Source organism: Scyliorhinus canicula, chromosome 16 (assembly GCF_902713615.1).
Source record: "Scyliorhinus canicula chromosome 16, sScyCan1.1, whole genome shotgun sequence".
Taxonomy (NCBI): Eukaryota; Metazoa; Chordata; class Chondrichthyes; order Carcharhiniformes; family Scyliorhinidae; genus Scyliorhinus; species Scyliorhinus canicula.
In genome coordinates, this window is record NC_052161.1 from 120,599,052 (window position 1) to 120,621,425 (window position 22,374).

Below are 22,374 nucleotides of genomic sequence, written 5' to 3' on the forward strand. Positions count from 1 at the left end.
TTAATAAACATAATCCGATGAACGACCTTAAATTGTATCAGGCTGAGTTTGGCACATGTTGCGGTCGCGTTGACTCTACTCAATGCGTCTGCCCACAGACCATCCTCTATCTCTCCTCCCAGCTCCTCCTCCCACTTGCGCTTCAGCTCCTCGGTCTGCGTCTCCTCTGACCCCATAAGTTCCTTGTAAATGTCCGAGACGCTCCCTTCTACCCACCCTCTGGAAACTACACTGTCCTGTATCCCCCTTAGCAGTAGGAGCAGTAGAAGGTTGCCCCCTGTTTACGTAGGATGTGCGAACATAGGAATTTATACCAATCTGTGAAACAAGGACACCAATACATTCTCACTCTTGGACATTCATAGTGTTTCAGAGGAATCCTCCCATGTGTGATGCAATAGATGATTCAAGCACTAACAAATGTGTAAATGGTCATTCAGTCTTGGTTTTTATTCTCCACTGGAGATAGATTTGAAACAAATATTTTACAATTTCAGTAACAGCTTTGATTCCGTTTACAGTTTGTGTTGACAGTTCAACTCTCCAACAGTTGTGAGATCGGAGTAACTAAAGAAGTCCTCAAAGTTCAATCTTATTTCTCTTGCTGGTGTTTCTGTCCTCTGCCTTATTCCTTATCACAGGACATTGTAACTCAACCATCTGTATCTGTAAAATAATTTCCCATTGCAGCTTAGCAATTGCAGTTACCTGAATCATTTCATCCGCATCCAGACCCATCAATTGATAACTTTGTTAAATCTGATTCTAAGAATGGATGATAATTCTTAAATTCATTATTTCAGTGCGTATATTTAAGAAGCCTTCCTTATCTAGGTCTGTGCTAACGAAAATAATTTGGACAATCGTGTGCTACCAGATTCCAAGCTTCATTAAAGGCCTCAACCACAGCTGGGGCAAGTGGCCCTTCCTCAGACGCAGCCAGGTTCAATTGAAGTTGCTCTATCGTTGACATCCCAATAATAACTCCGTCACCAAGGTCCCCCTGCAGAAAACAAGCAAGATATCAGCTATTTTAATTATTGTAGGTGAATAATCCGATTTTGAGGAATACTGTAGTGGGTGAATGAGTAGGCTGGGGTTATCCGAAAGGAGAAGGTGGAGAATGAGTAGGCTGAGGATTATCTAACAATGTAGAATGAGAAGGCTAAGCTCCACCCTGTAAACGCTTCTCAAACTGCTCAGTGGAAATCGTTGCCGCACTGTGTTTCCACCGGGCCAAGTTATCATCTTGATGGGTTGTCATTTGTGACATGAATCACTACATTTTGGAATCGGCCATACCCGGAGTTTGGAGTGATGATACATCCATCTTAGTGCTACTGCTGTCAGGCTTGGCTTCTCGGAAGTATAAGTTGTATCGATTGCTTTCTTCACAAGATTTAAAGCTCTGAAATGATGCTCTTTCCAATACCTGAACCATTGCAAGAAAAAAAGTTTACAGTGAGAATAACAGAATGCAAAGCTTAGAAATCACTGGAAATCAGTCAGGAATTCAGATGCCAAACAACTCATTATTGCAATAGGGGAGGGTTAGAATGTGAAGCCCAAGCCTTGGACATAGATACATAGAAGATAGCAGGAGGAGGCCTTTTGGCCCTTCGAGCCTAATCCGCCATTCATCACGATCATGGCTGATCATCCAACTCAATAGCCTAATCCTGTTTTCTCCCCAAAGCCTTTGATCTCATTCTCCCCAAGTGCTCTATCCAGTCGCCTCCTAATACATTCAAGGTTTTAACCTCAACTACTTCCTGTGGTAATGAATTCCACAGGCTCATCACTCTTTGTGTGAAGAAATGTCTCCTTATCTCTGTCAGATGGTTTACCCTGAATCCTCAGACTGTGACCCCTGGTTCTGGACACACCTATCATTGGTAACGTCTTCCCTGCATCTAACCTGTCTAGTCCAATTAGAATTTTCTAAGTCTCTATGAGATCCCCCCTCATTCTTCTGAACTCCAGCGAGAACAATACCAACCTAGTCAATCTCTCCTCATATGACAGTCCCGCAATCCCTGGAATCAGTCTGGTAAATCTTCCCTGCGCTCCCTCGAGAGCAAGAACATCCTTCCTCAGAGAAGGAGACCAAAACCGCACACAAGCTGGTGAACTCACCTGTTTCTGTACGCCTCAGCCCAGTTGTTTCCAAAGAAGCGGCCGGTGGGCTGTTTCTCATTTTTGTCTTCAAACTGATATTTCCCGGTCAGTAGCCCACCTGCACCAATGAGCCACACATTTTATAAACTATTCCTCAGGACAAATTCAGTAAGAATGTTTGCTTCTGTTCTAACATTCATCCAATTCTGGGATGATACTATACCTGCAAGCGGGTTGTAGGCATAAAATCTCATCCCAAAATGCCGGAGACAGGGTAAGAGTTCTGTCTCCACTTGCTGGGTGGTGGCATTGTACATTCCCTACAAACAGAAGTAAATTATTGCAGAGAAAATAATCTATATTTGGAATACACATCTAACTGGAAAAATGGGCATTAGCTACAGCACGTGGCTCTCAGAAATTTAGCTTTGTGATCCAACAAATGGCAACCATATAGTGCCTTTTACAAACACCAGGCATCTCACAAGTACAAGACTTGCCCATCCCTAATTGGCCTTGAGAAGATGGTGAGCCACTTCTTGAACCGCTGCAGTTCATGTAGTGTTGGTACAGCAACAGTGCTGATAGCACTATGGACGTAATAAAATGCTTCAAGGCACAAAACCTGACACCGAGTCACACAAGTTGATGTTAGGGTGTGTCACCAAAACCTTGGACAAGAAACATCTTAAAGGAGGAAAGAGAGGGAAAGAGGATGCCCAGGAAACCAGAATTGGGGGGGGGGGGGGTCTGCAAAAAGCTTGGGGGCGGCAGGAAAGAATGAGATTACAGAGATATAGAGGGCGAGGCCATATAAAATATTGTAAACAAGAATGAGAATTTTTAAATTGAGGCAAAGCTGAACCAGAAGCCAATGTAGGTCAGTGGGCAGAGAGGTGATGGGTGAATGGAACCTGGTGTGAGTTAGGGGACAGGCAGCAGATTTTTGGCTGGCAGATTTGGTGACAGTGGAACATACGCATTGTCAAAAATCAGAAGTAACCTCCTAATTAATCCACAAGTACATATCAGGAAAAACATCAGATGAGCAAATAACTAAGAAAGCTTCAGCAAATTGATGTTGCCAAGCCTTAACATACCTGATAGACTGTCGGAAGGACCCAGTTTTTATATTTACAGATTGAATACACCTCTGCCACTTCCCATGATGCATAGTTTGAGAGACCAAACTCTTTAAATTTCCCCTATAAAGAAATCCACGTTAAAACATTCTGCTTTTTACAAGTTATTTCACCGTAGCAAGAACATCGAACACCAACTGCCTCATTAATGGAAACCCTGCCCTCACCACAAAATAAAGCCATGCAAAGCTGCAGCATCAGACCAGCTCAGAAACTGCTCTAAGTGTTTTCTATGCTTTATATCACTCTAAAGAGCATGACTGTTTTATACCTTTTTTACAAAACTCAATAATATAAATTCTTTACTGGTGTTAGGCCGTGACCCAAGCAGATCGCTCTGCTCCTCTTCATAAATCATGATGGGATCTTTAACATCTGCTGAGTAAGAAAGTTAGGATGAGGAGCTAACCTCAAATCTTGTCTAAGGGTAGCACTCTCTCATACTGCTCTGCTCAATGTGCTGTGGCAAATTAATCAGACAGTGCTTTCATTATGATGGCAGACATGACAAGCCAAACAGCTCTCATTCTCCAATATTCCTGGCCTGCTCTGCATGCCCACAGCCTCAGCGTTATATTTTAATATCCATATTATACTTGTTGGTGAAGTTCCTGACAGGCAGCCAACGTTTCTTCAATTGGTGTCTCATGGTCTGGAGCGTGGAGGTAAAGGATCTCAACACTCTCTCTTTGCAGACGTTCCAACGAGGTATTCAACTGACATCGGACACTCTCCGCTTTCAATGTCTTCCCATCCCATGGGTTCACTTTGGTTGTGATCTTTACTTTAATATACAGAAAGAAACCGGAATCAGTGCAAAATCAAGTAAGAAAATGAGAGCTGACATCACTGGCACATACAAAATTCTGAAGGGCCTTGGCAGGATTGGCTCATTGGGAGGGTCGCAATGTGCTAACTTCACACAGACGGTGACTGGGGGATGGGTGTCGTGTGAGAGTACCTTTAAGAAATGGGCGTTTATTACTGCAGTGATGTCAGAGAGTGGGTGGAGCTGGGCTGTCTGTCAGCTTTTTACTTTCGTTTTAGGCTGTTTGCTGCAGGGTGTGTTTTAGTTTAGTTTTCAGAGCTGGATAGCTGCAGTCACAGCCAGAAGGGGTATTAGTCTCTCTCTCAGTAATCTAAAGATTGTAAATCGCTCCTTTGGTGATTTAAAACTAATAACTGCTCTCAGTAGTGACTTTAACCTGATGTGCTTCTGTTAAAAGTTTTGTTTCAAGGCTTATGAATGTTAAAAGGACAGCTTAAGCATTACCTAGTTTTGTGTTCTTTGGGGGTTGTATTTGAATGATGGTTGCTAAGATGTTCACTATGTTTTAAAAAGGTGAATTTGAGTTCAGAGAATAAACATTGTTTTGCTTTAAAAAATACTTTTCCATTTCTGCTGTACCACACCTGTAGACTGGGCCGTGTGCTCCCCATACCACAATCTATTAAAAGTTGTGGGTCAGGTAACTCCATGATACATTCTGGGGTTCTCTAAACCCTAGCCCATAACAGGGGATTGACCCTAGGTCATCGGTGCGCCGTGTGCCACCGTGCTGCCCTAAATGAAAGGTAACCTCGAACTGCAACGTTAACTATTTCTCTCCCCACAATGCTGCCTGACCAGAGTATTTCCAGCATTTGTTTGTATTTAGTTCTGATATGGTGAGTGCGTCCACAACATGAGGTCACAGTCTGAAGATATGGGGTAGACCATTTAGGACAGCGATTAAGAGAAATTTCTTCACCCAAAGAGTGGTGAGCCTGTGGAATTCATTACCACAGGAGGTAGTTGAGGCCAAAACATTGTGTGATTTCACGAAGCACTTAGATATAGTACTTGGGGCGAAGGGGATCAAAGGATATGGGGGAAAGCAGGATTAGGCTATTGAGCTGCATGATCAGCCAGGATCATAATATAATTCATTTACAGTGCAGAAGGAGACCATTCAGTCCAAGTCTGCATCGGCCCTTGGAAAGAGCACCCCCACCCAAGACCACACCTGTACCCTATCACCGGAACCTAACCTTTTAGGACACTCAAGAGCAATTTAGCATGGCCAAACCACCTAACCTACACATCTTTGCACTACGGGAGGAACACAGAGCACCTGGAGGAAATCCATGTAGACACCGGGGAGAGCGTGCAGACGCCGCACAAACAAGCCTGGAATCGAACCTGGGACCCTGGAGCTGTGAAACAACAATGCTAACCACTGTACTACTCCTGCTATTTTTTCAAAGTTTCCACCGGCTACAGCATCTGGAACACTGAGATGTGGGTGCTCTTTCGTTGAGAGTATTTAAAGTTGTGACAGACAAATTTGGGGTCTGAGGAAATGATGGGGTAATGGGGAATTGAGGTGGAAGATCACCCATCGCAGGTAGTCTGAGCGGAATAATTTACTCGGGCACCCCAGGGCCTGGGCTGACCTTTCTGTCCCAGTCCCATCGAGCCCATGATCTGCTCCGTGCGCCCCTCTGCGTACATGAACGCGCCGTCCAGCTCGTCGTGCCCACGTTCCATGAACGCGCACACCATTGCCGCGCATTGTTTGGCCTCCACGCGTCGTCCAAACTCCATGGTTCCGAGAACGGTTCGGGGCCGCGACGATGCAGAAGTGGACATGATGCGAGAAACTAGAGGCTGCCACACTGACACAGGGCTCAAAGCGACAGCGAGGCCCAACATGGCGTCCTGGGCTCCGCCGAGCAGAGTTCTGAACACTGCTGGAGAATAGACAGGAGACCCAACCTCCCAAACCCCGCCCACCCGAGAGCACGTCCCAAACCCCGCCCACCCGAGAGCACGTACCAAACCCCGCCCACCCGAGAGTACGCCCCAAACTCCGTCCACCCGAGAGCACGTCCCAAACCCCGCCCACCCGAGAGCACGTCCCAAACCCCGCCCACCCGAGAGCACGTCCCAAACCCCGCCCACCCGAGAGTACGCCCCAAACTCCGTCCACCCGAGAGCACGCGCCAAACCCCGCCCACCCGAGAGCACGTACTAAACCCCGCCCACCCGAGAGCACGTACCAAACCCCGCCTACGCGGGGGCACGCCCGAAACCCCGCCCACTCGAGAGAACGTACTAAACCCCACCCACCCGAGAGCACGCCAAAGACCCCGCCCACCGGAGGGCACGCCCAACTACCCTGCCCGCCTTAGGGCACGCCCCAAACCCCGCCCACTCCAGGACGCGTCACCAAACCCCGCCCACTCCATGAAGCATGCCACAGCCCTGCCCACTCCATGGTGGGTTCCACAAACCCATCGTGTCAGAGATGGCACTTGGGCCAAAGGGGATCAAAGGATATGGAGGAAGACGGGATTAGGCTGTTGAGGTGGCAATCAGCCATGATCATAAGTAAGGGTGGAACAGGGCCGAATGGCCTCCTCCTGCTCCTATATTGTTTCTAACCGTGTCCACTCTAGAGCATGTCCACAAACTCCATCCACTCCAAGCGCCACCAAACCCCACTCCCCGGAACGTCTCCAAACTCCGTCCACTCCCAGGTACTTGTCAATTCTAAAACCAGTGATGCAAATGACATTGAATACCAACTACTCATGGTTCTCAGAAATGGTAATTTCCAGTCCCATGTGAAGCAAAATGTTTTTCACAATAATACTGCAGAAGAGGCCTTGTGGCCCATCGAGTCTGCACCTACACAAGAAAAACACCTGACCTGCCTACCTAATCCCACTTGCCAGCACCTGGCCCATAGCCTTGAATGGTATGATGTGCAAGTGCTCATCCAGGTACTTTTTAAAGGATATGAGGCAATAGTTATTCCCTATTTGCGCCCCTCATGATATTGTACACCTCGATTAGGTGAATTCAACATTCTGAATTCTCCCTCTGTACCCGAACAGGCACCGTATGGCAACTTGGTGATTTTCACAGTCACTTCATTGCATTGTTGATGTAAACCTGATGTAGGGGCTGTTTAGCTCACAGGGCTAATCGCTGGCTTTGAAAGCAGACCAAGGCAAGCCAGCAGCACGGTTGGATTCCCGTAACAACCTCCCCGAACAGGCGCCGGAATGTGGCGACTAGGGGCTTTTCACAGTAACTTCATTTGAAGCCTACTCGTGACAATAAGCGATTTTCATAATGTAAGCCAACTTGTGACAATAATAAAGATTATTATCATGTCACCCCTAAGTCTTCTCTGCTCCAGCAAAAATAACTCAAGCCCATCCAACCATTGAATATTTCCTTGTCACATTACTCCTTCCAAACTGTATCGCCTCACACTTTTCAGGGTTACATTCCATTTGCCACTTTCTGCCCATTTGACCATCACATCAATATCTTCCTGTAACCCAAGACACTCAACCTCATTGTTAACCATCCGGCCAATCTTTGTGTCAACCCCAAACCACCTGATCCTACCCCCACATTGTAATTTAGGGCACCCAGAGAGCAGCACGGTGGCCTAGTGGTTAGCACAGCTGCCTAACGGCACTGAGGTCCCAGGTTCGATCCCGGCTCTGGGTCACTGTCCGTGTGGAGTTTGCACATTCTCCCCATGTCTGCTTGGGTTTCGCCCCCACACCCAAAAATGTGCAGAGTAGGTGGATTGGCCACACTAAATTGCCCCTTAATTGGAAAAAATAATTGGGTAATCTAAATTTTAAAGAAAAAAAAGAAAAATTTAGGGCACCCAGCACAGGTCCCTGTGGTACACCACTGAACGCTGGCTTCCAGTCACTAAAGCAGCCTCTGTCATCACCCTTTGTCTCCTACACCTAAGCCAATTTTGAATCCACCTTATCAACGTAGGGCAGCATGGTGGCGCAGTGGGTAGCACTTTTGCCTCACGGCGCCAAGGTGCCAGGTTCGATCCAGGCTCTGGATCACTGTCTGTGTGGAGTTTGCACGTTCTCCCGTGATTGCGTGGGTTTTGCCCCCATAACCAAAGATGTGCAGGCTAGGTGGATTGGCCACGCTAAATTGCCCCTTAATTGGAAAAATGAATTGGGTACTGTAAAACAATTTTAAAACTTACCTTGTATCCCACATACAATTCTTCATAAGTTTCCCATCTGGGACCATGTCAAAGGCATTGATGAAATTCATGTAAACAACATCAACTACACCACCCTCATCTAAACACCTGGTCACATGCTCAAAAAATTAAATCAAATTTGTTAGGCACGACCTCCCTCTGACAAAGCTATGCTGACTATTCCTGGATCTTTTTGGTATTCATCAGACCAAGCCTAGAATTGTGATTGTAGTTGAAGACTGCAATTATCAGCAGACAGCTTAATTTCTGCCATGATAGATGATGAAGCAATTTGCATATATGTAATATCTTTCATTTAGTTAAAACATCCCTAGGAAACATTATCAAACAAATCTTCACACCAAACATAAAATGCTGAATAAACTCAGGTCTGGCAGCCTCTGTGGAGAAGAACAGAATTAACATTTCAAGTATATGACTCTTCAGAGCTGAAGACGGGCAGAAACTTGACAGATTATATACTTGAAGAAGGGGTTTGAGAAGGTGAAATAGAATAAAAGTTCAGTCAGGCACGGTGAGACTGAGGGGAGCTTAAGGAAATATTAACAGGTGGTAGAGCAAGTAGTTGTATGAAGCATTTTAAAGGACAGGGAGGAACAGAGGCAGAAAAGTTTTCGGAAGGGATTCCATAACTGAGGGGTAGGTAGAGCAGAGTGTTTAAAATCAGGAGTACACAAGAAGCCAGAGTTGGAGGAGAACAGAGATTTAAATGGGCAGTTGGGCTGGAGGAGGTAAGGAGAGAAATTGAAAGTTAGGATGAGATTTTAAAATCCAGGGGATACCGGTTAATGTAGGTATGTAACTGGATGGAAAGTCATTGAAATAGCTGAAGACCAGTATATCCCTAAAGAACAAATGTCTACGTATACAGTCAAGCAACACCGACAATATGGAGGCAAGATACAAGAAAAACTATCAAGCAACCGAGAGAAATATAGAAATCAACAGGAGAAAACAAGAGCTTCAAAACTGGAAATAGCTGTTTGATTGAAAATGTGGTTGTCGGGACTTCCGATGGCGGCTATGAAGGAGTAGGTTGCATACTTGGTGGCTCCCGTTCGGGTCGGAACTTTGGACCTTTTTCCCCGATTTTTTGTCAGATCTGAAGTGGAAAATCGATGTTGGACGCAATTGTGAAGAGGAATCCTACATCAGTGCATGGAGAAGCGGACCAGGAGTGCTCACAAAGGAAGAAATAGGCAAACGGAGAAGGCTTGGACTGAGGCTGCTACGGGTGAAAGCATGGCGGACGACCGGAGTCCTGGCTCGACAAACCAGCGGTCGATGCAGCAGTTGATGCAGTTTATACAGGAGGGCTTCGCCAAGCAGAAACAGGAATGCTTGGACCTGATTAAGGACTTCGATTGCGCGGCTGGAGCTTAGATTGGATGCTCAAGACCTGGCGATCCAGAAAGTGGAGAAGGCACTGACTGAGCAGGAGGAACACCAAGCTGCAGTGGAGTTGGAGGTGGGGATGTTGAGAGACCAACAGAAAAGACTCCAGGAGAAGGTGGAGGATCTAGAGAACAGGTCCCGCCGGCAGAACCTGAGAGTCTTGGACCTCCCAGAGGGATCCGAAGGAACGGACGCAGGGGCATACATAGCGGCTATGTTTGAGAAGCTACTGGGGGAGGGGACGTTCTCCTGACCCTTGGAGGTAGACAGGGGCCACAGATCTCTACAAGGAAGCCGCGTGTGGGTGACCCCCGAGAGCAATGGTGGTGAGATTCCACAGGTACCTGGACAAGAAGTGCATTCTACGGTGGGCCAGGCAAACGTGGATCTGCAAATGGGAGAACAGTGTCCTGCGTATATATCAGGATCTGAGCGCAGACGTGGCCAGGAGAAGAGCGGGGCTCAACCATATAAAATCGACCCTTTTAAGAAGAAGGTAAAGTTTAGACTACTGTACCCGGCCTGTCTTTGGGTTACGCACGAAGAGCAACATTTCTATTTTGATTCGCCCGAGGAAGCGATGGACTTTGCAAGACGGAAAGGGCTAGTATTGGACTGAGGTATTTGGATTGAACTTTGCTGCAGTGTTCATGTGGTTTTCTTTTTTGTTTTTCTCTCTTCTCTTCAGTTAATTTTAAAAAAAAAGAAAAGTTTTTGTCTTCGGTTGTTACTTGTAATGCCTTTTGTGTTGAGTTGGGGTCTGCGGACGAGCTGCTTGAGTTAAAATTTGCATTTGCACTGATGGGGGTTGGAGGTGTGAATGTTAGATGTTTGATGTTTGATCTTTTTGATTTTCTTTGCGTGTCTCTTTTGGGCAATTGGGTTGGGATTGTTTACATTTGCATATGTGTGTCCGGGCGGGAGGGAACAATAGGTGGGGAAATGGCTGGTGCCATGGGCAGGGGGCCAGCAAGCTAGCTGGGCGGGCTAGCTCACGGAGGCGCAGTGGGGGGTGAGCAGATGGTATGCTTGTTGGAAGGGGCTGTGTGTATGGTGCTGTTACTGAGGGGGAGGGGAACTGTTCTGCTGACAGGGGAGGGATTTTTGCTGTGGGACAATAGGGAGGTCGGGGATAGAGGCGGCCTGGGGGCGGGCCTGTGGATGCTTGGGGCATGGGCTGGAGACTGGTCCAGAAAGGTGATGGCTGATCGGCGGAGAGGGGGGATGAGAAGCCCCCCAACCAGACTGATCACATGGAATGTAAGAGGGCTAAAAGGGCCGGTTAAGAGGGCAAGCGTGTTCGCGCATTTGAGGGGACTGAAGGTGGACGTGGCAATGTTGCAGGAGACGCACCTTACATTAACTGGCCAGGTCAGACTAAGGAAGGGATAGGTCTGACAGGTTTTCCACTCGGGGCTGGACTCTAAGACTAGAGGGGTCGCGATCCTGATTAATAAACGAATGTCATTCGAAGCTGGAAGAATAGTTGTGGACGTGGGGGGCCGGTACATAATGGTCAGTGGAAAGCGGGAGGGGCTGTCGATGGTACTCGTGAATGCGTATGCGCCGAATTGGAATGATGTGGAGTTCATAAGGAGGATGTTGGGAAGGATCCCGGACCTGGATTCACATAAGCTGGTAATGGGGGGGGGGGGGGACGGACTTCAACACAGTCATTAACCCAGTGATATACCGATCTAGCTCAAGGACAGGCAGGGTGCCAGCAATGGCAAAGGAACTCAAGAGGTTTATGGAGCAGATGGGGGGGGTGAACCCATGGAGATTTGGGCGGCCGAGAGAGAAGGAGTTTTCCTTCTATTTGCACGTGCATAAAGTGTACTCCCGGATTGACTTTTTAATCCTGATCAGGGCTCTACCGATGGGCGTAGTGGACATGGAGTACTCAGCGATTAAGATCTTGGATCATGCCCCGCACTGGATTGACCGACCGGTGAGCAAGGAGAGTAGCCAGCGCCCGCACTGGAGGCTGGATGTGGGACTTTTAGCTGATGAGGAGGTGTGTGGCCAGCTGAAGAAATGTATCCTGAATTATCTGGAAGTCAACGACACGGGGGAAGTTTTGGCTGCGTGGTCTGGGAAGCGCTGAAGGCGGTGGTTAGGGAGGAGCTGATATTGTATTGGGCCCACAGGGAGAAGGCAGACAGAGCAGAGATGGTCCGACTGATAAAGGAAATACTCCAGGTCGACAGGAGGTATGCGGAGACCCCAGAGGCAGGGCTTCTGATGGAACGATGGAGGCTACTGGCGGAGTTTGGCTTGTAGAGCAGCTGAGGAAGGCGAGGGGGGCGATCTATGAATATGGGGAGAAGGCCAGTAGAATGTGTGATGATATGATCTGCATACTCGTCTGCCATTGGGCCAGAACGTCGGCTTACCATTGGCCCTGGTCGGTCATGTGCCTCTCGACCGATTGGCCGAGAGGCTGAGTTAACCACGCCTCTATTAACGAGGTATAAATGCTCAAACGCCTGACGATCGTCCCTTTCCACTGTAGACGATCGCAGAGCTGTGTTCTAGTTAATTAAAGCCAGACTTTGGTAAATCACTCGCCTCTCGTGCAATCGATGGTACATCAGAATGCTTGTGCAGCAGCTCAGAAAGCAGGAGGCGGCCAGGGGCTTGGGAAAGTAAGGGTCCGAGATGGGAATCTGGTCGGAGATTCAGCTGGGGTCAATAAGGCGTACGAGGAATTCTACAGCAGACTACGAGTCGGAATCCCCACCGGGGCCAGAGGGGATGAGGCAATTCTTAGGGGGGCTGAAGTTCCCAAAGGTTGATGAAGACTTGGTAGAAGGGCTGGGAGCCCCGATTGGGTTGGAAGAGATAGCAGATAGGCTGAAGGCCGTGCAGTCGGGAAAAGCCCCGGGACCGGATGGGTACCCTGTGGAGTTTTACAAAAAGTTCTCTGGGATGCTGGGGTCACTGCTGATGAGGGCATTCAATGAGGCAAGGGAGAATGGGGGGTTCCCCCGACGATGTCACAGGCCACTATGTCATTGATCCGGAAGCGGGATAAGGACCCAGAGTTATGCAGGTCCTACAGACCGATCTCCCTACTAAATGTAGACGCCAAATTGTTGGCTAAGATCTTGTCCTCAAGGATTGAGGACTGCGTCCTGGATGTGACTGGGGAGGACCAGACGGGATTTGCTAAGGGGAGGCAGTTGGCGGACAACGTAAGAAGGCTGTTGAATGTTATCATGATGCCCCCCGAGGGTAGGGACGTAGAGGTAGTGGTCACAATGGACGCAGACAAGGCATTTGACTGGGTGGAATCTGAGTATCTGTGGGAGTTATTGGGGCGGTTTGGAGTTGGGTGGGGCCTCATTGACTGGCTCAGGCTACTGTATCAGGCGCCAATGGCAAGTGTTTGGATGAACAGGCTGACATCGGGCTATTTTAGGCTACACTGGGGGACAAGCAGGGGTGCCCCCTCTCCTGCTGTTGTTCGCACTGACCATAGAACCGCGGGCAATTGCGTTGAGAGCCTCAAAGGGCTGGAAGGGACTGGTCTGGGGGGGGGGGGGGGGGGGGGGATGTTGAACACAGAGTCTCGCTGAACGCCGACGATCTGCTCTTATATGTGTCGGACCCATTGGAAGGGCTGGAAGAAATTATGGGGATTCTGGGGGATTTTGGCCGGTTTTCGGGGTATAAATTGAACATGGAGAAAAGCAAGATGTTCGCGATCCAGGCAAGGGGGAAGGAGAGGCGATTGGGGGAACTGCCGTTTAGAGTGTTGGGGGAAGTTTCTGGTACCTAGGCATCCAGGTGGCACGGGAATGGGAACAGCTGCACAAGCTAAATCTGGCCCGACTAGTAGACCAAATGAAGGAGGGTTTTCGGAGGTGGGACGTGCTCCCGCTGTCACTGGCTGGGAGGGTACAGACAGTGAAAATGATGGTTCTGCCGAGATTCCTGTTTGCGTTTCAGTGTCTCCACATCTTTATTCTTCGATCCTTTTTTAAACGGGTCAACAAGATGATCTCGGGCTTTGTATGGGCGGGTAAGAACCCGCGAGTTATAAAGAGGATGTTGGAGCGCAGCCGGGGGAGGTGGGGGGGGGCGGACTGGCACTCCTGAACTTTAGTAATTATTACTGGGCAGTGAATATAGCCATGATTAGGAAGTGGATGGTGGGGGGGGGGGGGGGGGGGGGGGGGGGGGGCTCGGTGTGGGAGCGAGTAGAGGCAGCATCTTGTAAGGCCACTAGTCTGGGGGCATTGGTAACGGTGCCTCTACCGTTCCGGCCGGAACGCAACTCCACCAGCCCCGTGGTGGTGGCGGCCCTGAGAGTCTGGGGGCAATGGAGGAGACATGTGGGAGCAGAGGGAGCATCGGTCTGGTCCCCAATCTGTAATAATCACCGGTTTGCCCGGGAAGGTTAGATGGAGGGTTCCGGAGATGGAAGCGGGCAGGGATAGAGAGGATGGGCGATATGTTTATAGAGGGGCTTTCCCAGCTTGAGGGAGCTGGAGTTGAAATTTGAACCGACGGGAGGGAGTGAATTTAGGTACCTGCAGGCGCGAGACTTCCTACGAAGGCAGGACTCAACCTTCCCACTCCTGCCAACCAAGGGGGATACAGGACAGGGTAGTTTCCAGGTGTTGGTGAGAGAAGGGAGGGTTTTGGACATTACGTTGAGTAGAGTCAACGCGTCCACAACATGTGCCAGGCTCAGCCTGATACAGTTTAAGGTCGTTCATCGGGCTCACATGACAGTGGCCCGGATGAGCAGGTTCTTTGGGGTGGAAGACAGGTGCGCAAGGTTGCGGGAGGACCAGCAAACCATGTCCAGCTGCCCAAAGCTTAGGGGATTCTGGCAGGGGTTTGCAGACGTCATGTCCAAAGTATTGAAAACAAGGGTGGCACCGGGTCCAGAGGTGGCAATTTTCGGAGTGTCGGAAGACCTGGAAATCCAGGAGGAGAAAGAGGCAGATGTTATGGCCTTTGCTTCCCTGGTAGCCCGGAGACGGATACTATTAGCTTGGAGGGACTCAAAGCCCCCGAATTCGGAAACCTGGCTATCTGACATGGCTAGCTTTCTCTGTTTGGGGAAAATCAAGATCGCCATGAAAGGGTCGATGTCAGGGTTCACCCGGAGGTGGCAGCCGTTCGTCGACTTCTTCAGGGAGAATTAACCGTCAGCAGAAAGGAGGGGGGGTTAGTTTAATGTAGAATAGGAGTCTAGAAAAGATGGGACCTGTGAGAGAGGAAGATGGCTTTTGCACTATGTTTATATTTGTATGTACATTGTTTCTTCTGTTACTGTTATAAAACCATAAATACCTCAATAAAATGATTATCAAAAAAAAAGAAAATGTGGTTGTCACTAGATTATGTGAGAGAGAAACCAGGCACTTCAGTCCTGTCAGTTTAAAGCCAGTTGTGGAAAGCTATTAGAATTGGTCATTGGGGGCAGAGTGCCTATGAACTTTTTTCTCTATTTGTCCATGGGATGTGGGCGTCGCTGGCTGGGCCAGCATTCATTTCATCACTGATGGCATTTAAGAATCAACCTCATTGCTGTGGGTCTGGAGTCACATCTAGGCCAGACAGGAATAACAGATTTCCTTCCCCAAAGGACATTAGTGAACCAGATGGGTTTTTACGACAGTCGACAATGGTTTCATGGTCACCTTTAGACTTCGAATTTCAGATTTTTATTGAATTAAAATTTCATCACCTGCTATGGCGGGATTCAAACCTGGGCCCCAGATCAGGACTCTGGGTCTCTGGATTACTAGCCCAGTGACAATACCACTACGCCACTGTCTGCCGCTAACTGGAGCTGAGCAGAAAGCCAATAAAGATTTGTTAAGGACATGTCATGTGAGACCAATTTACTTGAATGCTTTGAGAGGCAGTTGCTTACAAAGGTAGATAAAGGAATCAACAAATATTAATCAAATAAACTACCAGAAAGCATTTGCTAATGTTGCACAGAAAAAAAACATCAAAACTGCAAATGCACAATATTGGGTTGGAAATTGAAGACAATGGGGATAAAGTACTCAGGTTGGCAGGAGTGACATGGTGTAGGGATGCCGTGGAGCCTCAATTTGGTTGAAGAAAGAATTATATATGCAAGGTGACACCAGGTTAGCAGAGACAGTTAAGTAATCCAAATAGGACGAGAAAATTGCAAAGGGAAACAGGAAGTTTGAGTAGAAAGTACTGTAGCAAATTAATACAATGTGGGTAAATAAAAGTCACCTACTTTGAACTCAAGGTATTTTCTGGGGACCATTCTATGAAATTCTCTCCCCCAAACTCCTCTCCATTGTCATTCAAGATTCTTAAGATCCACTTCTTTGATTGAGCTTTTTAAAAATAAATTTAGAGTACTCAATTCTTTTTTTCCCAAATAACGGGCAGTTTAGTGTAGCCAATCCACCTAGCCTGCACATCTTTGGGTTGTGGGGGGTGAGACCCACGCAGACACGGGGAGAATGTGCAAACTCCACACGGACAGTGACCTGGAGCCGGATTCGACCCGGGTCGTCAGTGCTGTGAGGCAGCATTGCGAAACACTGCGCCACCATTTGGTCTAAGCTTTTGATCATCCCTCCTAACATCTCGTTCTCTAGTTAAACATCTTTGTGTCTTATTATACTTCTGTGAAACACCTTGGGCAATTTCCCTACACCACGAGAAAGGATCATAGAATTAGAATCACAGAACTTACAGTGCAGAAGTGGGCCATTCGGCCCATCGAGTCCGCAATGGACCTTGGAAAGAACATGCTACTTAAACCTACACATCCCCGTATCCCAGTAACCACACCTAACATTTTTGGACACTAAGGGCAATTTAGCATGGCCAATCCACCTAACCTGCACATCTCTGGACTGTGGGAGGAAACCGGAGCACCCTGAGAAAACGCACGCAGACACAGGGAGAACATGCAGACTCCGCACAGACAGTGACCCAAGCTGGGAATTGAACCTGGGTCCCTGGAGCTGTGAAGCAACAGTGCTAACCACTGTGTTACCATGCCACCCTAAGAAAGAAGGAAGTGAACTTGGAAATTGTGCTTTTAAAGAAGCTGTTAATAAATTTCACACAATATCCTTTCAACAGTTTAATATTTATTTAAATACTTTATTTCCTGCAATTTAGAAACAGTACAAAGACAAAAAAATACACAAACGTGACACAAATTCCTGTTTCTAATTTATAAAATATCTTTTACGCAGCCAGTTTCTTTCATATCGCGATGCAGTTGAAACCAAAGTTTCATCCCTCTCCAGGATACTGCAACCAGTCTCTGGTGGGGTAGGACAGGCTTGCTCCCTCCTGTCTGATGAAGGCCATAATCTCGCACACTGGTGACTAATTCCATATTATGGAAGCAGGGAGAAAACCACTGGGATGGCTGCAGAATCTAGATTACAAGTCTTGTGCATTTGTACAATGCTGTATAATTGCTCTGCAGTCTGTTCAGAGTCTGACCACTAAGTTAAAAAGCAATGCCTAATCATGCAGGAGATAAGCTATTTCAAAGCTCAACCGAGAACCATAAAATTACACCAAATTTCATCTCATCCTCAATGCATGTAGCACAATGCAATGTGCATGGTCAAACCACAAATTATCTCGACAGTACAAAGGGGTTAAAACCCATAGATGCCAATTCTCGGGATTTGATCCCTGCTCATGTTTCACATTAACACGAGTTTTGAAAGTTCTCTTCTACCCCACCAGTCAGTTCAATGATGAAACATGTCCAGTATCTTGGGATCTGTTTGATTTGGTAATGTGGCTACTGGAATTGAAGTGCAATCAGGAGATTTTCTGAGCTCTCTCCTCAACATACAACTGCATCTATAAAAAAGTTTTTAAAAACATGAATCAACTGCAAATCTCTGTGTGTATAGTGGAAAGCAACACTGCTGAATACATCAGTTTATAAAGAGTTACTGTTATCATTTCCTTCTGATATAATATCAGCAGCAGCAGTTACAATAAACTGGGGTAATTCTACAATCCCATGCAGTGGCGGACTGGGTCTAAAAATATTGGTTGCCAAGAGACAAAGGGGACCCACCCACAACTACAATGCTATCATTTAATTTTCATAACGAATAAATAAAATTTTCAAAAAATACATATGGAAAAAAGGGTACAATTAAAACTTTTGTGGAAAAAATGTGTATTTCTTAGTAATTACAGTGTACATGTACTGTACATATTACTGGCAGTAGATACCAAATACAAATACAGAATGTTATAATTGAATTTTTTATTTATTTTTTTAAATTTTAAGTAATTGGTTGATATTTTTTAATAGTTTACTGCACAATTTACACATTAACAGATAGTTCAAAAGCACAATAGAGCATTGCATGCAGTCCACTATATTAAGAGCAATCGTTTGTGTTCGCTAGATGATTGTGCGAATCTGCCAATAATTGCTTCTGCATCCAATTCATCTAACAATTCCTTTTCAATGGATAGCAACATGTATGATTCCAAATTCTCCTCAGACAGCGAATTTCTTAACCTTGTCTTTATGATCTTTAGCTTTGAAAATGTCCTCTCACATTGGACTTGAGTAACTGATAGTGTGCAGATGACTTTATAAAGTTCATAAAGGTTATCATATGCTTTGTCATGAAGTCTGTTGGATGCCAGAATTTGTAATACACACGATGGGCAAGTGCTGCAAATTTTACAATTGTTGCAACTGGAATCCATATTCTCACCATCATTAAGCAATAGCTTTAATACATCAAAGTTTGAAGCAAAAGAAAACAATTCCAATATTACTTGATCTTTGCTGATTTGTGGAAACAGCTTAATAATACCTTCCAATGCTTCATCTTCAAGGCCCTTCTCTGCAATAGTTTTAAACTTTGCTGGGTCCAAGCAGGACAAATCTTTATACAACTGTTTGTGTTGTACAAAGCGTGATTCTAGTGACTGGACAATGCGATCCATTATGAGGTTAAACACATTTACTCGAAAATCAGCTAGAGAATCTGAGGAATTTCTTTCATCATCAATAAGCTAATCTGCCATTCTTTTCTTCTTTCTCTGCCTCTTAATTGGCAATGCTGTTTCCAACGCATCAATTTCCAATGTTTGATTTTCATCCATATTCATCTGTGAAATCCTGTCATTACATTTATTTACAAATTCCAAAGCCTTGCTGTGAACGTTATCAAATGTTCTTGTCTGTTCCTTCAACTTTATTGTAGCTGAATCTACCAAACTCCATGCAGTAAACATATCTAAACCACTTGTCTGTAGATAACTTGATAACGGGGTTGTGGTTTCAAATATATACAAGTAAGTAAATGCTGTCAATATGGTTTCAAACTTTAGAAGACTTTGAAATAAAACATTTGCTTCATGTTTTGTTTTTGCATCAAACTTTTCTGAATCTTGTATCATTGATAAGCATGTCAATAGATTTACGAAAGTACTGGCAGCGGCATCATCAAAACGTCCAAATATAGTTGTTGCTGCATTGGATTTTCCTGACCATCTGGTCTCACCAATTAGCTTTAATCGTTTCATTTATTCTTGTCCTAAATGTTTTCCAACAACTTCTATCCATACAGCCATTCTCTTGTATCATGCTTTCACAAAAGTTGCTATATTCTGGAGAAAATTGAAAAAAGAAACTGCAGGCATACAACATTTTGTTGTTTCAGTTATCACCAAATTCAAGACATGGGCATAGCACCATATATGAACATGTTGATCAGCTACATCAGCAATTTTACTTTGTAAACCATTATACTGGCCATGGTAGCTTGCAGCGCCATCTGTGCTATCAGATAAACATTTTTGGGGGTCAATTTTAAGATGCTGTAATGTTTCACTCAATAGGTCAAAAAGTCCCTGTCCTGTACCATCATTACTTGGCACAACTGAAAGTAGTCGCTCACAGATAATACCTTTAAGCACATACCAAATAATAATGCTAAACTGATCGATGGATGAATTACCTTGTGTTGATACAACCTGAATAGAATAATATTTTGCTTGAGAAACTTCATGACTAATTCTTTCTTGTATCATATTCTTCATAATTTTGATTAACATGTTTATAGTTATTTTACTCAGGTATGTAACAAGTCCACCACAGCCTTTACTTTGAGCCTTTCCTTGTTGCTCTAATTGTTTGATTCTTTGTTTAGACTTGTTTTGCACTGCAGAAACGTGAGCTGCCATAATGGGGTCATATTTTGCCATCAACTGCACTGTAGCTAAAAAATTGCCACGATTCAGAACCTCATTATCTAGAGTGTAGGCCGATTCATTTCTGTGACCTTGAAAAGAAAGTGCTTGCTTGCCAAACATCTTTATGATGTCTATAATCCTCATGACAATACTCGCATGTCATTGCATCATCACCATGAGCATTGTTTCTTGCTTCAATACTTCTTCTTTCCTTTTAATTAGTGATGCTACAAAAAATTTATCTAAGGTGCCATCATTAACCACACTGATATATTGCCGAGCATTTCTGACATGTGTTGTTGTTGATTCATGTAAAGTCAAGCTCTGGCTAATACGCCTGTAGTCACTAAAGCCATGTACAAAGGGTGATGGATTACAAGTGTTGGGAAACTCAAAGGCTAAGCAGTATGAACAATATAAGCATCTATTTTCTTTGTTATATGTTAGCCATTTTCTTGGGACTGAGTCATTCATAATTTTCCTCGCATACAAACGAGCATCAAATGGCAGATCATCAAGTGGCTGAAGTGGATGTTCAGCAAAAAACTGTTTTAGCTTTGCTCGTGATGGATATTGGAAGATTCCAGTAATTGATCTTTCATTTTCTTGCGTAGGTTCATTTACAGGATGTGCTTCAGAAACCAAGTCATTTATGTTTGAAGGAATATCTGATTCCCTGTCACTAGTTGAAGCTATGTGTTCAGATGTTGCAACTACAGGCAGTACAGATACCGGAACAAGGAAGCCAGAAGAAATATTGGGCCTGGGTTGATTGGTAATGGATGCACTTGTATTTGTCTCTACATTCAAAGTAGCTCTTCTCTGTTCTTGTAACTCGCATGTCATTGCATCATCACCATGAGCATTGTTTCTTGCTTCTTGATTATTTGTTGCAGAACTGGATATTGATGTGGATTGTGCTTGTGGTATTATAAACTCTGTAATAGGCCTGCATCGCTTGGCTGATTCCTTCCTTTCTGCTTCTTTTTGTTCTTTGCATTTTAGTGACCCAGATTTATGCTTTTTCTTTTCCATGCTGATAGGGGTAATATTCCTGAACTAAAAACTTAATTAAAAATAGCCCACATTGGGAAAAATGAATATTGATGATTGTAAGAATAACTTGAAGGAACGCCAGATAAACCCCTACTTGATAAAAAATATAAAATAACTTACTTACACTTCAATAGGCTATATTCATTAGTCAATACTACTGTGGCCTATGCAGCTTCAGAAGAGGAGACAATCCACTGTCCAGTGTTCACACCAGCAAGCAACTGAGACAACTGTTGAAACTTAGAAGTTTGGTCCGACTATAGTAAGACATTAAGAATGGTCCCACGACCAGTTAACATGTCCAGTTTGGCACCAGTGTAGTGTTACAAGTCACAACCCTTTGAGCTTACCGATCATGGCATTTCACTTCAATATCTTTGACCTCATGATTCACGGTCAAAGGTACTGCTTCTCCTTTTCGGTGACCTCACGACCCTATGTACTGCTTGATATCCTTTCAAGTTGCCGACCATCTCAAATCACGAACTGTAACTTTATCTTTAAATTCACACACTCTTGCTGAAAACGTGGATTTCCAACTACGTCCGACCCGGGTGAACCAGCCCCCCCCCCCCTCCCCCCTCCACTCCTTTTCACATCCGTTTAGCACTGCTTCGTTCCTTCATACACAGTGATTATTTGTTTGTTTCTTTATTGCATTTTTATTTGGTATTGCTCTTTTTAAAAACAATTATATTTTATTAAGTTAGAATACAAATCTCAGGAAAGAAGTTGGAGATTTATTTATCTAATTAATTATAATTTTTAAGGGCCCTTCAGAGATTCATGGGCCCCTTCTTGGCTCTCCGGGCCCCAGACCGATGTACCGGCTGAACCAAGACTACTGCTTGATATCCTTTGAAGTTGCCGACCATCTCAAATCACAAATTGTAACTTTATCTTTAAATTCACACTCTTGCTGAAAACATGGAATTTCCTTAATTATGCCCGACCCGGGCCCCCCTATTCCACATCCTTCCACTACCTCCCCTGCTTTGTTCTTTTTCATGCACTGCTTATTTGTGTCCTGTTCTCTTTTTTTTCTTATTCCTTTTTATTATTAAAACAGTTGTCTGTGTTTGTTTCTTTATTGCATTTTTATTTGATATAGGGGCCCACTTGCCATCGGGCAAGCTGGCACCCTGGCCAGTCCGCCACTGATCATGCATCTGGCATCTAATGGTTTCAGAACTTCATAGAAAACAAATTTGAATGGATGATCTTTCATGTGCTATTTTCAACAAATGGCCTCACTTACCACCCAAAGCTACCACCTAATACATTCTTCTGGTCAATAAAAGTTTCATAAACATCTAACAAGTTTACAATCAAAGCTCATGAGCTACTACACAAGAACCACAAACAGAACATAAGACACCCTGTCTTGTTATGCTCTTAGCGTTGCA

The 22,374-nt window shown here is 45.3% G+C and overlaps 1 protein-coding gene across 1 annotated transcript; it reads right to left on the reverse strand.

Annotated features, from left to right (window-relative positions):
* Positions 1-425: 425 nt before the first annotated feature.
* LOC119979462 (aflatoxin B1 aldehyde reductase member 2-like) lies at positions 426-6,026 on the reverse strand. Its single transcript, XM_038821716.1, has 7 exons — positions 5,697-6,026; positions 3,857-4,044; positions 3,219-3,323; positions 2,342-2,438; positions 2,137-2,236; positions 1,303-1,432; positions 426-1,003 (listed from the first exon to the last, which is right to left on the reverse strand). Exons 1-7 carry the CDS (start codon positions 5,953-5,955, stop codon positions 842-844), a joined length of 1,041 nt encoding a protein of 346 aa, XP_038677644.1. The 5' UTR covers positions 5,956-6,026; the 3' UTR covers positions 426-841.
* Positions 6,027-22,374: the final 16,348 nt, after the last annotated feature.